Below are 13,266 nucleotides of genomic sequence, written 5' to 3'. Positions count from 1 at the left end.
CCCACACAAACACGGGGAGAAAATACAAACTCCTTGCAGATGTTGACCTGGCTGGGACTCGAACCAGGGACCCAGCGCTGCAAGTGAAAGCGCTAACCACTATGCCACCTTCCTGCCCGGATCATTAATCACTATTCCCCGAGTCATAACAACTCAGGGAGAAGTAATTTGGGGTCCAGCAGATCGTCGGCATCTGAACTACACTGCTGTGCAGCCATAGACATAACATTATGTCTATGGCGCCGCCCAGGTCAGGCGAAGAACGGGTTAGAGCTCGCGCCAAAATGATCTGCTTCAATAAAATAGAAAGTCAAGACCAGTAAATAAAGTAACAATAATCCCCACTTCCCTTCACCCTTCATACACCTTAAAAAATGTTTATCCTAAATAATAAAAATATTCATGTGATCTACCCTAAATTTGTGAGGCAAAAGCAATAATTTTTCAAACACTATTTCACACAGCATTTGACAAATCTTACCTCATCACATGTCGTCCGGAAATCCATATGCCGTAGCACAGATAGTGATAGTCCGTCTGAAAGAATTAAATAAAAGTAATATATAGGTTAATGCAAATCATAATAGATAGAAAAAAGATAAACAGATAAAGTCCTACTTTAACCAAAGATTTTATTCTGTAATTAGTACCATGAATCATGGTTTGAACTTTACAGGTTTTCTTTTTTGGCGGAGGATTGGTGTGCTTCTGGACTGAGACACTAATGGACGATGCAAGGATCTCAGATGGTCAGGGCATCTCTGGGCACCAATGGAGGGGCAAGTTACTGTATGTCAAATGTAGGACACCGCAACAAAAAGTAGGCAAGGCCATAAAGGTGTGTACACACATGCGACTATAGTCGTTTGAAACGATCGTTCCCCGATCATTTCAAATGACGATCGTTTGAAAAAAGCAGCCAACGACCATTAAGTCTAACGACGGACGAGCTAGATCGTTCAAAACAAACGATCTAGCTTGGCGGATTTTTCCCAACGATGATTGTTTGCAAAAGTAGTACATCGTTGGAAAACTGTTGTTCGTACTAGGCTTGACATGTGCATTTCGCTATTTCTCCATGGAACGTTTCATTTTTATGTGCAAGCGCAATAGTTGCTTTATGTGATGTAACATTTGTTTTACCGATCAGATCGTTACACACCTTTTAAAACTAACTTTACTTAGGTCGTTCTTTCTTCAATTAAAAGTTTGTTCGTCGTTCATAACGAACGATCGTTGTCGCATGTGTGTACGTAGCTTAAGAGTCTGTTGGCATGGCCAAATAATATACACGGATCACCTGGCAAGTAACAGCCATTTTCAATTAATCGATTAAGGAAACATTTTATTTATTTTATTTTAGTTACACTGCATCTTCTTATTTCTTCACATGATCACTAGGGATGATCACAGATATGCAAATTCTTCTGAGTTGATGCACATGTATGCAGATTTGTATGCAAATATATGCAGCTTGAAAATAAATCAATCAATTTAAACCTGGGTTTAAACCAGGGGTCTCAAACTCGCGGCCCGCGGGCCATTTGCGGCCCGCGATACAACATTTTGTGGCCCCAGGGACCCAGAGCTTGTAGGGGCCCCCAGTGGCTACAAGAGGAAAAAAAAATTTCAAATCGGCCTTATAGTTTTTGAGAAAATCGATTTTAAAGTTGCAAAGGAAAAAAATACATATTTAAAAACCCGCCGACTTTAATGGTTAATAGCAAATCCACCTAAAATGCTAGAAACCCTAAATTTGCAAGATATGTTAAGGAGATCATTAGGAATAAGAGGAAAAAACAATTTTTCAAAAAGACCTTATAGTTTTTGAGAAAATCGATTTTAAAGTTTCAAAGGAAAATAGTATACTTTTAAATGCGGTAAATGTCACTTTTAGTAGCAAACCTAACGGTAGTGTAATTTTACATGTATCAAAAGAAAGAGCAATACATTTCCAGACAGGGTTTCCAGGGGGTCCATACGCAGCCGCAGCGCTTTGGCCAGGGATCGCTATACAGCCGCAATATGGCTGTATGAAGATTCCTGGCATTTTTTCCTATTTTCCCATTCTTTTTTTTATTTTTTTTATGTTTAGAGTGTGGGGATTTTTTTTTTTTTAAATTATGTGGGGTCCCCCCTCCTGAAACTTTTTAACCCCTTGTCCCCCATGCAGGCTGGGGTAGCCAGAATGTGGAGCTCCGACCGATTGGCGCTTCACACCCTGACTATACCAGCTGCAAAAAAGGTCCCTTAATGCCGATTTTTGTTCCAGGGTATCTGTTGGGGGGGGGGGGAGGGCAGGTTTATTTTGCTCTGGGGCCCCATTGTTGCTTAAAACGGCCCTGCCTGCCGGCAAAAGCAAAAGAGACACGGAAGCGAACTATATTTGCCCATTTTACCTTATAGTTCGCTTCAGTGCTCCCAAGTAATCCGCCGCATCCCCGCCGCTAAACAAGGGCTGCAGACCCCCAAATCCCCCGTGCAAACATCCACGACTGCGCTGAGGGGCAGAGCTTCCAGCTGTAGCTCTGCCTCTCCTGACGTCAATCGCTGAATGGATCGCCGCCTTTCCCCCGCCCCTCTCTGTGAAGGAAGAGTGAGAGGGGCGGGCAGAGGCGGCGATCCGCCGCGATTGACGTCAGGAGGGGCAGAGCTGAAGCTGAAAGCTCTGTCCCTTCCAGGAAATGCCGGCGGATTGCCCCCGGGGCGATTTGGGGGCTCTGCAGCCCTCGTTTTGCGGCGGGGACACGTGAACTCCCTTATGCGGCCCAGCCTCACCCTGACTTTGCCTCCTGCGGCCCCCGGGTAAATTGAGTTTGAGACCCCTGGTTTAAACTGATTGGTCCATTTTCAAACTTTATACATTTGCATAAAAATTTGCATAATTTTGGAAATATTTGCATCTCATTGATCATCTCTAATGATAACCTTCTTTATGTAAGCATTTATCCTATCTTTTTACAAGGTATTGAATACCTCTGTTGTAGTACTACACTCCTCACCTATGGGTTGCAGGGATTAGGGATGAGGCTGGCGGGTTCATGTTAATGCTGCTGAACAAACTGTTAGGCCTGGTTCACCCTGCAAGAGCTTTTTTAGCACTAGTGATTTGAAGAGCTCTTGCTAATGCAATGCTATGGGTGATTTTCATAAAATCACATCGCTCTAGTAGAACACACACATAACATTACATCTGCAAGAGGTTTTAAAATCACAAGCCCTTAGAAGAAGCTCTTGCAGTGTGAACCAGCTCTTACTAGCATTTTGCAGTCACGTGACAAGCAGTCCAGGGGGGGAGAAGAGGCTAGTCTGACAGATGCACGTTAAAAATTACACAGAAAGAGCATCACAAATGGTGGCTAGAAGCAAATAGCTGTTATTTTCTGGATACCCTTGGTATTTGAACCTTGCAAGCAGATGTGTAACTAGAAAGCAGAGGTAATTCACTGGAAAAGTTTGAACAAAGTGTCCATCTCTTCAAAGTAAAAAAAAATAAGCCTCAACTACCATACAAACATGCAAACCAGGCATAATAAATTAGAAAGTATATGTACTGTCTTCCATAATAACCACTCCTAGAATTCTAGATCATAATTAAGCAGGCATATCCCCCAAACAACATCAATAGGTTGCATATTCTCTCACACCATAATGAAACAGCCTATCACACAGATCATCATCATTTGGTATAGTATGCCCCAAACAACATAACAAGGCATTGTGCCACCCCCAGCAACAGAATTAGTCACCATGTCTCCACAAACAACATAATTAGGCAATGTGATTCACCAAATAAACCAAACAACATAATTAGGTAGCATTATTTGATAATGTAATTCAGAATGGGGTAATGTGCCCCCCCCCCCCCAAAAAAAAATAAAAAAATAAAAAAATAAATGAATAAAAATAAGTCAGCATGTCTTCCCAAACAACACAATTAGGAAGAAAAGAGACAATCGAGAACCCCCAATAGTGTATTATTGTAAAACAATTGGTGTAGAACGCAAGTAGAGATAAATTATACTCACAAAACTGGATTGCCCTGTCCCCGCTCAGATTAAAAAGTCGCTCTCTGTGAAGAAGAAAGTGGTGTCCTCACCCATCCACCAGGTGGATAATCAGGTACTAGAGAATAGAGGTGCCAGCAGAATAAAAGTAGTACCAATTTAAAACCAATTAAAATGTGGGTGGTAATGGTGGGCGTCCCTACCCAACAATAAGCACAACCACTTTGTATGGTATAGATAATATTAAATTTAATTAGTACTCCAAACAAGAAAAACAGTTTGCAATGTTTTTCACGGGTCCCAAGCCTGCTTCCTCAGGCAAAACACATACAAGCAGGAGCAACTGAAACAAAAGGAAAAACAACAAAATGTCCATATAAAATAACCATAACGACCACAATAATCGTCAATAATGTGCATAACGACCACAATAATCATCAATAATAAATAATCAATCCTCAATAATCATCATCTAAAAAACAAATCATCTAAGCTAAGAGCTAATCTGAACCTCTTCAATATAGTACTTTCACAAAAATTCATGTATATGCATATAAAAGACACATAAGAAATAAAAAATATATTAAGAAAAACATATATATATATACACACACACACGCACACCATATATATAGTGGAGTACTAATTAAATTTAATATTATCTATACCATACAAAGTGGTTGTGCTTATTGTTGGGTAGGTATGCCCACCATTACCACCCACATTTTAATTGGTTTTAAATTGGTACTACTTTTATTCTGCTGGCACCTCTATTCTCTAGTACGTGATTATCCACCTGGTGGATGGGTGAGGACACCACTTTATTGTGGTCGTTATGGTTATTTTATATGGACATTTTGTTGTTTTTCCATTTGCTTCAGTTGCTCCTGCTTGTATGTGTTTTGCCTGAGGAAGCGGGCTTGGAACCCGTGAAAAACATTGCAATCTGTTTTTCTTGTTTGGAGTACTAATTAAATTTAATATTATCTATACCATACAAAGTGGTTGTGCTTATTGTTGGGTTGGTATGCCCACCATTACCACCCACATTTTAATTGGTTTTAAATTGGTACTACTTTTATTCTGCTGGCGCCTCTGTATTCTCTAGAACATAATTAGGAAGCATGTCACCCCAAGTAATATTATGATTATTTAGTATTTATGTAGCACCAACATCGTCTGAAGTATATACTTTTGCCACTTCACTGTTTTGGCTGAGATTCGAACTGGAGACCCAGTGCTGCAAGGCAAGTGTGCCAACCACTGCCCTGTGCTGCCCAACAGTTAAGCAACTTCCCCCACAAGAACATGATTAGGCAGCAGTCTCTCAAGAGACAAAATTATTAGACAGTGTGCCCTAAAACATAATTAGGCAGTGTGTTTATCAAAATGTAAATAGGCAATTTTTGCTCAAAATGTAATTAGGTAATTTTACCCCCAAAAGATAATTAGTGTTGCCCGAAAATCCAATTAATATTAGGTACATGACCCCAAACATAACTGGGCAGTGTGCCCTTAAAATTATTGAAATTCAGTGTTACCTGTATAAATAAAAATAAAAACACCATCCTCCAGCTCACATGTGTCCTGCTAGATACTTGTGTCCTGAAAGTGCCAATGTGTTGCATTTCTCTGTATGTGACACTCCACAGCAAACACCCAGAGTTGTGTGCACACTACTGCTATTGTCAAAATATAAGGGAAGACGCCAAGAGCCCAGTATAGTGTAGTATGTACTGTAAATTGGGTATGGAAGGTAAGTATAGGTAGATTATACTCACAAACAAGGGTTACCGTCCAGGTAACCACTATGAAGGCAGGTGAGGAGATTAGACCTGTCCCCACTCAGGATTAAGAAGTCGCTCTCTGTAGATCGGGAAAAAAGAAGAATTTCCCTCCACCAGGGGTGGAAACAACTGCAAAAGTAGTACAGAGGCGCCAACAGGGTAAAAACAATATTTCTTTAAAATGGATAAAATGAAGTAGGTAGCGGTGGACTTACCCCTCCAAAACAGACACAAAAATTGCTGTTTTAAGCAAAAATCAGTTTATTTACATACTCCGAAAAAGGTGCAACGCATTTCGCGGGTATATCCCACTTCCTCAGGCAATAAATAGAAGCATATCACCAATGCGGTCCGGTACATAGCCTGGCGCCTCTATGTACCGGAGGCGCCAGGCTATGTACCGGACCGCATTGGTGATATGCTCCTATTTATTGGAGCATGTAAATAAACTGATTTTTGCTTAAAACAGCAATTTTTGTGTCTGTTTTGGAGGGGTAAGTCCACCGCTACCTACTTCATTTTATCCATTTTAAAGAAATATTGTTTTTACCCTGTTGGCGCCTCTGTACTACTTTTACTACTGCTATTGTTGTTGCCTCATTAAGTTACACACACAGAACCACTCCAGTGCATTATTATTTCACTGTATTCTGATAGTACTATTGCATTACTGTGTGTGAGATTCTCCACAGCCCACTGACACCCAGAGCTGTGCATAAAGTGATTTCTGCCCTTTAGGGATTAAAACCAGACTTTACGTCAACGTTGTAATTTTTGGTGGGACTTTTGGCATGGATCTCCCTCTGGCATGCAACAGTCCAGGTGTTAGACCCCTTAAATAAATTTTCCATCACTTTTGTGGCCAGAAACAGTCTTTGCAGGTTTTAAAATGTGCCTGTCCAATGACATCTACGGAGGTTTGCTGAGTTCGCCTGTTTGCGACCATTTGTGGAAGTTCGCGTTCGCCATTCACAAATGCAAAATTGAATGTTTGTGACATCTCCACAGCCAATGAACATTTCAGGCTAAAAGAGATCAATGAGAGAGTGACTAATTGCTCCTGAATGACTGGAACCGTTCGGTGCTGCACTGGGGCACCAATGCACTCAAAAACTTATGTAAAGTATAGGTAAATTTTAATTTGCGGTTCTGAATTAGGGTTGTGTGTCACTGCAGAGAATACAAAAGGCCGGGTCTTCACCTGGATTTTGCAATTTTAGCTTGGTTTATTTAGTGGTATCATAGCCACAGAAAAAAACAACTTTTTAGCACACAGGCCTTTGTCAAATTGGGGTTGTGTGTCACCTTGTTATTAGCACAAGATTCACTTGAAACTTTAAAGAGACTCTGTAACCTCAAAAAGATCCCCTGGGGGGTACTCACCTCGGGTGGGGGAAGCCTCCGGATCCTAATGAGGCTTCCCACGCCGTCCTCTGTCCCACGGGGGTCTCGCTGCAGCCCTCTGAACAGTCGGCGACTGTGCCGACTGTCAGTTCAATATTTACCTTTGCTGGCTCCAGCGGGGGCGCTGTGGCTGCTTTCCGCTCCGAACTACACGGAAATACCCGATCTCAGTCGGGTCCGCTCTACTGCGCAGGCGCCGGAAACTTGCGCCTGCGCAGTAGAGCAGACCCGACGGCGATCGGGTATTTCCGTGTAGTTCGGAGCCGACAGCTGTCAGAGCGCCTGCGCAGGAGCCAGGAAGGTAAATATTACGTCACCGCTGCACGGAGAGCTGCAGCGAGACCCCCGTGGGACAGAGGACGGCGTGGGAAGCCTCACTAGGATCCTGAGGCTTCCCCCACCCGAGGTGAGTACCCCCCAGGGGATTTTTTGAGGTTACAGATCCTCTTTAAAACAATTTTGCCCTGCTCCAGTAAATTTGCTTTGAATGGCAAAACTCTTTACCTTTTACAAATGTTCAGTGAGGGTGCCAGACGGGATAGGAAACCGCAAATTACAAATACAGCAACCCAGGCTTTACAACTCTACAACTCCTGGACTCCTAGACACCACCTTTTTTTTTTACTTCAAGTAAAAGGCAACCTGAAGTGAGTAAAATAAGGAGGCTGCCACTTAGTGATGGGCGAACACCTGGATGTTCGGGTAAGTTCGCCGAACATGGCCGAGATGTTCGGCATGTTCGGGCCGAACCCCGAACTTTCCGAACATCCAGCTTTTGGGGGCCATATGGGGTCGCAGGCATAAGGGGGGAGCATGCCCCGATCGCGGGGGGGGTCGGAAATTCCCCCTACCCCCTCCGCTAGCGCTCCCCCCTCTGCCCGCTTCCCCATTCAAAAGTTTAAGCAAAGTACCTGTAGTGGATGGCCTGGCAGTGGGCGGCACTGTGGAGTGAGGAGGAGGAGTCCGGAGAGTGACGCGTTGAGGGAGGCCGGGCAGCGGGCGGTTCAGCGGAAGTACCCTTGTGGTACTTCCGCCCTTTCTCTGACCTCACGCCCGCTGCCCGGCCTCCCTCAACTCGTCACTCTCCGGACTCCTCCTCCTCACTCCACAGTGCCGCCCACTGCCAGGCCATCCACTACAGGTACTTTGCTTAAACTTTTGAATGGGGAAGCGGGCAGAGGGGGGAGCGCTAGCGGAGGGGGTGGGGGGAATTTCCGACCCCCCCCCGCGATCGGGGCATGCTCCCCCCTTATGCCTGCGACCCCATAGGGGGGCAGTATTCGGCCGAACAGGGCCCTGTTCGGCCGAACAGGGGCCCTGTTCGGTCCTGTTCGGCGGCCATTAGAAGTTCGGGGCGAACCCGAACTTAAAAGGCCGAACACCATCAGGTGTTCGGCCGAACGCGAACATCACCCGAACAGGGTGATGTTCTGCAGAACCCGAACAGTGGCGAACACTGTTCGCCCAACACTACTGCCACTGCCCCCTTCATTTCTCTTCCTCTAAGTCACTGGATCACAGAGAGCATGCAGATCAGATGCTTTCACTGGTCTGACTCCAATGGCTGCATGCTTGTTGCAGGTGTGGAACTCAAACAACTTAACTTAAAAAGCTCAGCATGACAGCAAGTCACCTGGCATGGTTTATAACACTAGAATTACCGACTTTTTTTATTTTCTGGTGCAAGGTGTTATTCACCCCTGCTGAGATTTGTACAGGTCTTCAGGTTGATTCTCTTCAATCTATTGTTGTGCAAACCACACATTACCTGTAAGGCCTTCACATTTGCATTTGTTTACTCAGAGTAGCTCAGATCCAAGGCAGATCCAAACCTGTGTGTGAGACATGGAAACCTTCAGAAATGCCTGCCGGAGCTATACAAAATGTCCCCCACATTCACTGACCTGCAAATATTAAAGACATACATTCACAATATATGGAAACACAAGTCTTTTATAAAAAAAATGTGTGAAAACAGAATGAAAAGTTGCTGATACAATGACATGAATACAATGAAAACTTGCTAACACTTCAGTCTCCAATGTATGTTTGTACACAAATAGTGTGAAGTGTAGAGGACTCTGGAGTGTAGACAAAGTGTCTGAGGTGACACAGAGGTGGGGGTAGGGGTGCCTGTAGCAGATATTGGCAATGCAAATCGGGAATGTAGACAATTCCCTGTTGGTGCGATCTGGCAATCCTCCTTAGGCAGCTCTCAGTATCAACTAGAGAAAGTAAAAACATGCAAAAGAGAGAGCGCCATTTCTGAACAGGTGAGACAGGTCTTTGGCAGGGTGGATGCTCCTATTTATTTGTCACTCAGAGCGCTCTCTCTTTTGCATGTTTTTACTGTAGCAGATATTGGGGGTTGCATGAGTGAGGGCAGTATGGGTGGAAAGGCAGGGGCAGATGAATCAAAGGTGGACAGCGGCGATTATTTTCTGGTGAATGCTCCCCCTACATAACGATTATTGTCTGGTGAGTGCTCCCCCAACATAGCGATTATTTTTTGGTGAATGCTCCCCACATAGCGATTATTTTCTGGTGAGTGCTCCCCCCACATAGCGAATATTTTCTGGTGAATGCTCCCCCCACATAGCGATTATCGTCTGGTGAATGCTCCCCCACATAGTGATTATTTTCTGGTGAATGACCCCACATAGCGAATATTTTCTGGTGAATGCTTCCCCCACATAGCGAATATTTTCTGGTGAATGCTCCCCCCACATCGCTATTATTGTCTGGTGAATGCTTCCCACATAGCGAATATTTTCTGGTGAATGCTCCCCACATAGCGATTATTGTCTGGTGAATGCTGCCTACATAGCGATTATTGTCTGGTGAATGCTCCTACCACATAGCGAATATTTTCTGGTGAATGACCCCACATAGCAAATATTTTCTGGTGAATGCTCCCCACCATAGCGATTGTCTGGTGAATGCTCCCCACATAGCGATTATTTTCTGGTGAATGCTCTCCACATAGCGATTATTGTCTGGTGAATGCTGCCTACATAGCGATTATTTTCGGATGAATGCTCCCCACATAGCGATTATTTTCTGGTGAATGCTCCCCCACATAGCAATTATTGTCGGGTGAATGCTCCCCCCACATAGTGATTGTCTGGTGAATGCTCCCCACATAGCGAATATTTTCTGGTGAATGCTCCCCACATAGCGAATATTTTCTGGTGAATGCTCCCCACATAGCGATTATTGTCTGGTGAATGCTGCCTACATAGCGATTATTGTCTGGTGAATGCTCCTACCACATAGCGAATATTTTCTGGTGAATGACCCCACATAGCAAATATTTTCTGGTGAATGCTCCCCACCATAGCGATTGTCTGGTGAATGCTCCCCACATAGCGATTATTTTCTGGTGAATGCTCTCCACATAGCGATTATTGTCTGGTGAATGCTGCCTACATAGCGATTATTTTCGGATGAATGCTCCCCACATAGCGATTATTTTCTGGTGAATGCTCCCCCACATAGCAATTATTGTCGGGTGAATGCTCCCCCCACATAGTGATTGTCTGGTGAATGCTCCCCACATAGCGAATATTTTCTGGTGAATGCTCCCCACATAGCAAATATTTTCTGGTGAATGCTCCCCCCCACATAGCGATTATTGTCTGGTGAATGCTCCCCCCACATAGCGATTATTGTCTGGTGAAATGCTGTCCACTTTATGATTTCTGGTGAAATGATCTTTACGATTATTTTATGGTGAAATGCTGCTCTCTTTACGAATATTTTATGGTGAAATGCTGCCCACTTTACGATTATTTTCTGATGAAATGCTGCCCACTTTATGATTTCTGGTGAAATGCTGCTCTCTTTACAAATATTTTATGGTGAAATGCTGCCCATTTTACGATTTCTGGTGAAATGCTGCCCACTTTATTGTACAGGGAGCACCTATACCTGGCATTACCCACCGTGTCGCGCTTAGTATGCCACACTCGCTCCTTTTTTTGGGGGGGGGGGGGGGGTGGGGTGGTGGTGTGTGCGTAGGGGGTGTCTTATTACTGGGTGTCAAATTCCCTAGGTATGCCACTGAGCACATATACTCATGTCTCTCTCTCTCTCTCTGCTTTTACAGTGTGGTGTAGACGTGTTGGACCAAATGGCACGGATGTATTCCGTAAGAGCAGCAACACGCAGGTGGCCAGTAGCAGTTTTTTTACAATATGCTGGACCTGGCGGCAGTGAATGCCTACATTTTGTACAAGGCATGTACAGGGTGGACAGGCAAAAGAAGATCATTTCTGAGTCTTCTAGCTAAGGAACTCAGTTGCCGATTCATGCAGCACAAGGAAATATTGGCACAAAGGCGGGCTGCTGAAGCTGTTGCAGCTGCTGTGCCAGGGACTGTACAGACAGCACAGTGCCAGGTGCAAGAGAGCTGCAACAGGAATCGCAGCAGGTTTACCTGTGCAACATGTCAGAAATTCACCTGTGCCAAATGCAGGGACGATGGACACTGGGTCTGCAAACGCTGTAAACTCTGTAAAGTTTGAATCACTTAAAAATAAAACAGACTTGTGTATCCATATATTGTGAGTGTGTCTTTTGTATAAATAGGACAGGCATTTCTGAAGATTTCCATGTCACACACAAAGATTTGGCATTCCTTGGTTTAAGCTAACAAATGCAAATGTGCCAGGCCTCACAGGTAATGGATGCGTTTTCAGAACAAAAGAAAGAGAACAATGGAGCTGAAGGCATGTTAAAAAAACTCAGCAGGGGTGCTAGTAGGTGTGAGGTCCAGGGAATTTAAGCAGAGTTGAGCAGGACTGGTAAATCTAGTGATAAGGGAATGAAGATGGCAGCCTCTATACTCTTCTCACTTCAGGTTCCTTTTAAAAACTGACCCTATATTGCAGAAAAGACTGTACATTGGGCACATCACATTAACCACTTAAGTACCAGCGGACCAGAGACCACTGGTACCAGAAACAGTGGAATAGCTACGAATACCAACAAATCGTCGAACATACCCACCGCAATCGCCATCACCGCTGCACGCCGGGAACCTGGGCCACCCACTCAATAATGTATATCTCTTAACTACTTGAGGACCTTAGTGATTGAAATCTATGCTCTGTTTTGATGGCTACCTGGCTGCAAGGGCGTAGATTTCAATCCACTGACGCCGTACGTCTCAACACTTTTGACGCTCTCGCCGCTGCCTCCCCACTGCAGCTCACTCGCTCCGCCATCTCTATGACAGCAGAGTTCCTGTGAGCTGGTCAGAAGCCGCTTTCATTGGCTCCTAACCCTGCCTATCAATGTAAGCCAATGGGAGCAATTTACGTTGATAGACAGGGTCAGCAACCAATATAAATAATTTGATTTTGCCAGTAAACCATTGAGGACAATGTATGAGTGCTGTTTGAATCTGTAAAAGTAATAATTATGGCAACAAATCATTTCAGCTAGATATGTAATCACTTTATATAAATTGTCTACTGACACGTAAATAGAAATAGAGCTTTTTGAACAATAAAACACAAAGTGAATTTGCAGGCTGACATAAGGTAATGCGGATGAAAGCGAATATTTTGCATCTTCACAGCAAGTTAATGCTATGGGTAATGGACACACACGTCACGTTGGTGACAAGCGTCATCTGAGGTCCCAGCAAAACAAAACTTGACAAATTTGTTTATCCAATAATCTGACACAGAATCACAAGGTGACATGCTAGCCAAGCAGATGTCCTATAAACTGAATGTCATAGATGTCACCATCAATGTTCTCGCTGATTTTAAAATGTGCACAAGCTTGGATTCAGTCTAGATCAGATAAGTCAGACATTTAATTTGTGGATGTTAAGGGCTTAGTAGAAAAAAAATCAAATTCCAGTTTATGTAAAAGAAAAACTGTTAGCAATGATGTAACAAAGAATCAATGTGACATTTATTTCTCCCTTAAAGGGGACCTGAAATATTGCACAGGACACAGGGAGAACACAGAAAAAAATAACCTGTGTTATTTAGAGAGAAGAGCCTGTCTAATCCACCATCTTCAAGTAATCTCAGCTGAGTCAGCACGGAAAT

General features: G+C 43.8%; 1 protein-coding gene across 9 annotated transcripts in view; it reads right to left on the bottom strand.

Annotated features, from left to right (window-relative positions):
* Window positions 1-13,266, bottom strand: part of SNTG1 (syntrophin gamma 1) — a 781,246-nt gene that overhangs the window by 292,203 nt on the left and 475,777 nt on the right. For all 9 annotated transcript variants that reach the window (XM_068237377.1, XM_068237369.1, XM_068237370.1 and 6 more), the window contains one exon: window positions 482-537. In XM_068237377.1, the coding sequence (XP_068093478.1) occupies window positions 482-508 (27 nt within the window). In that variant the 5' untranslated portion in view covers window positions 509-537. The remainder of the gene's footprint in view (window positions 1-481; window positions 538-13,266) is intronic.

This window comes from Hyperolius riggenbachi, chromosome 5, assembly GCF_040937935.1.
Source record: "Hyperolius riggenbachi isolate aHypRig1 chromosome 5, aHypRig1.pri, whole genome shotgun sequence".
In the NCBI taxonomy this organism is placed as follows: Eukaryota; Metazoa; Chordata; class Amphibia; order Anura; family Hyperoliidae; genus Hyperolius; species Hyperolius riggenbachi.
The sequence above is the reverse complement of the archived record's forward strand: the minus strand, read 5'-3'. Positions and strand labels throughout refer to the sequence as shown.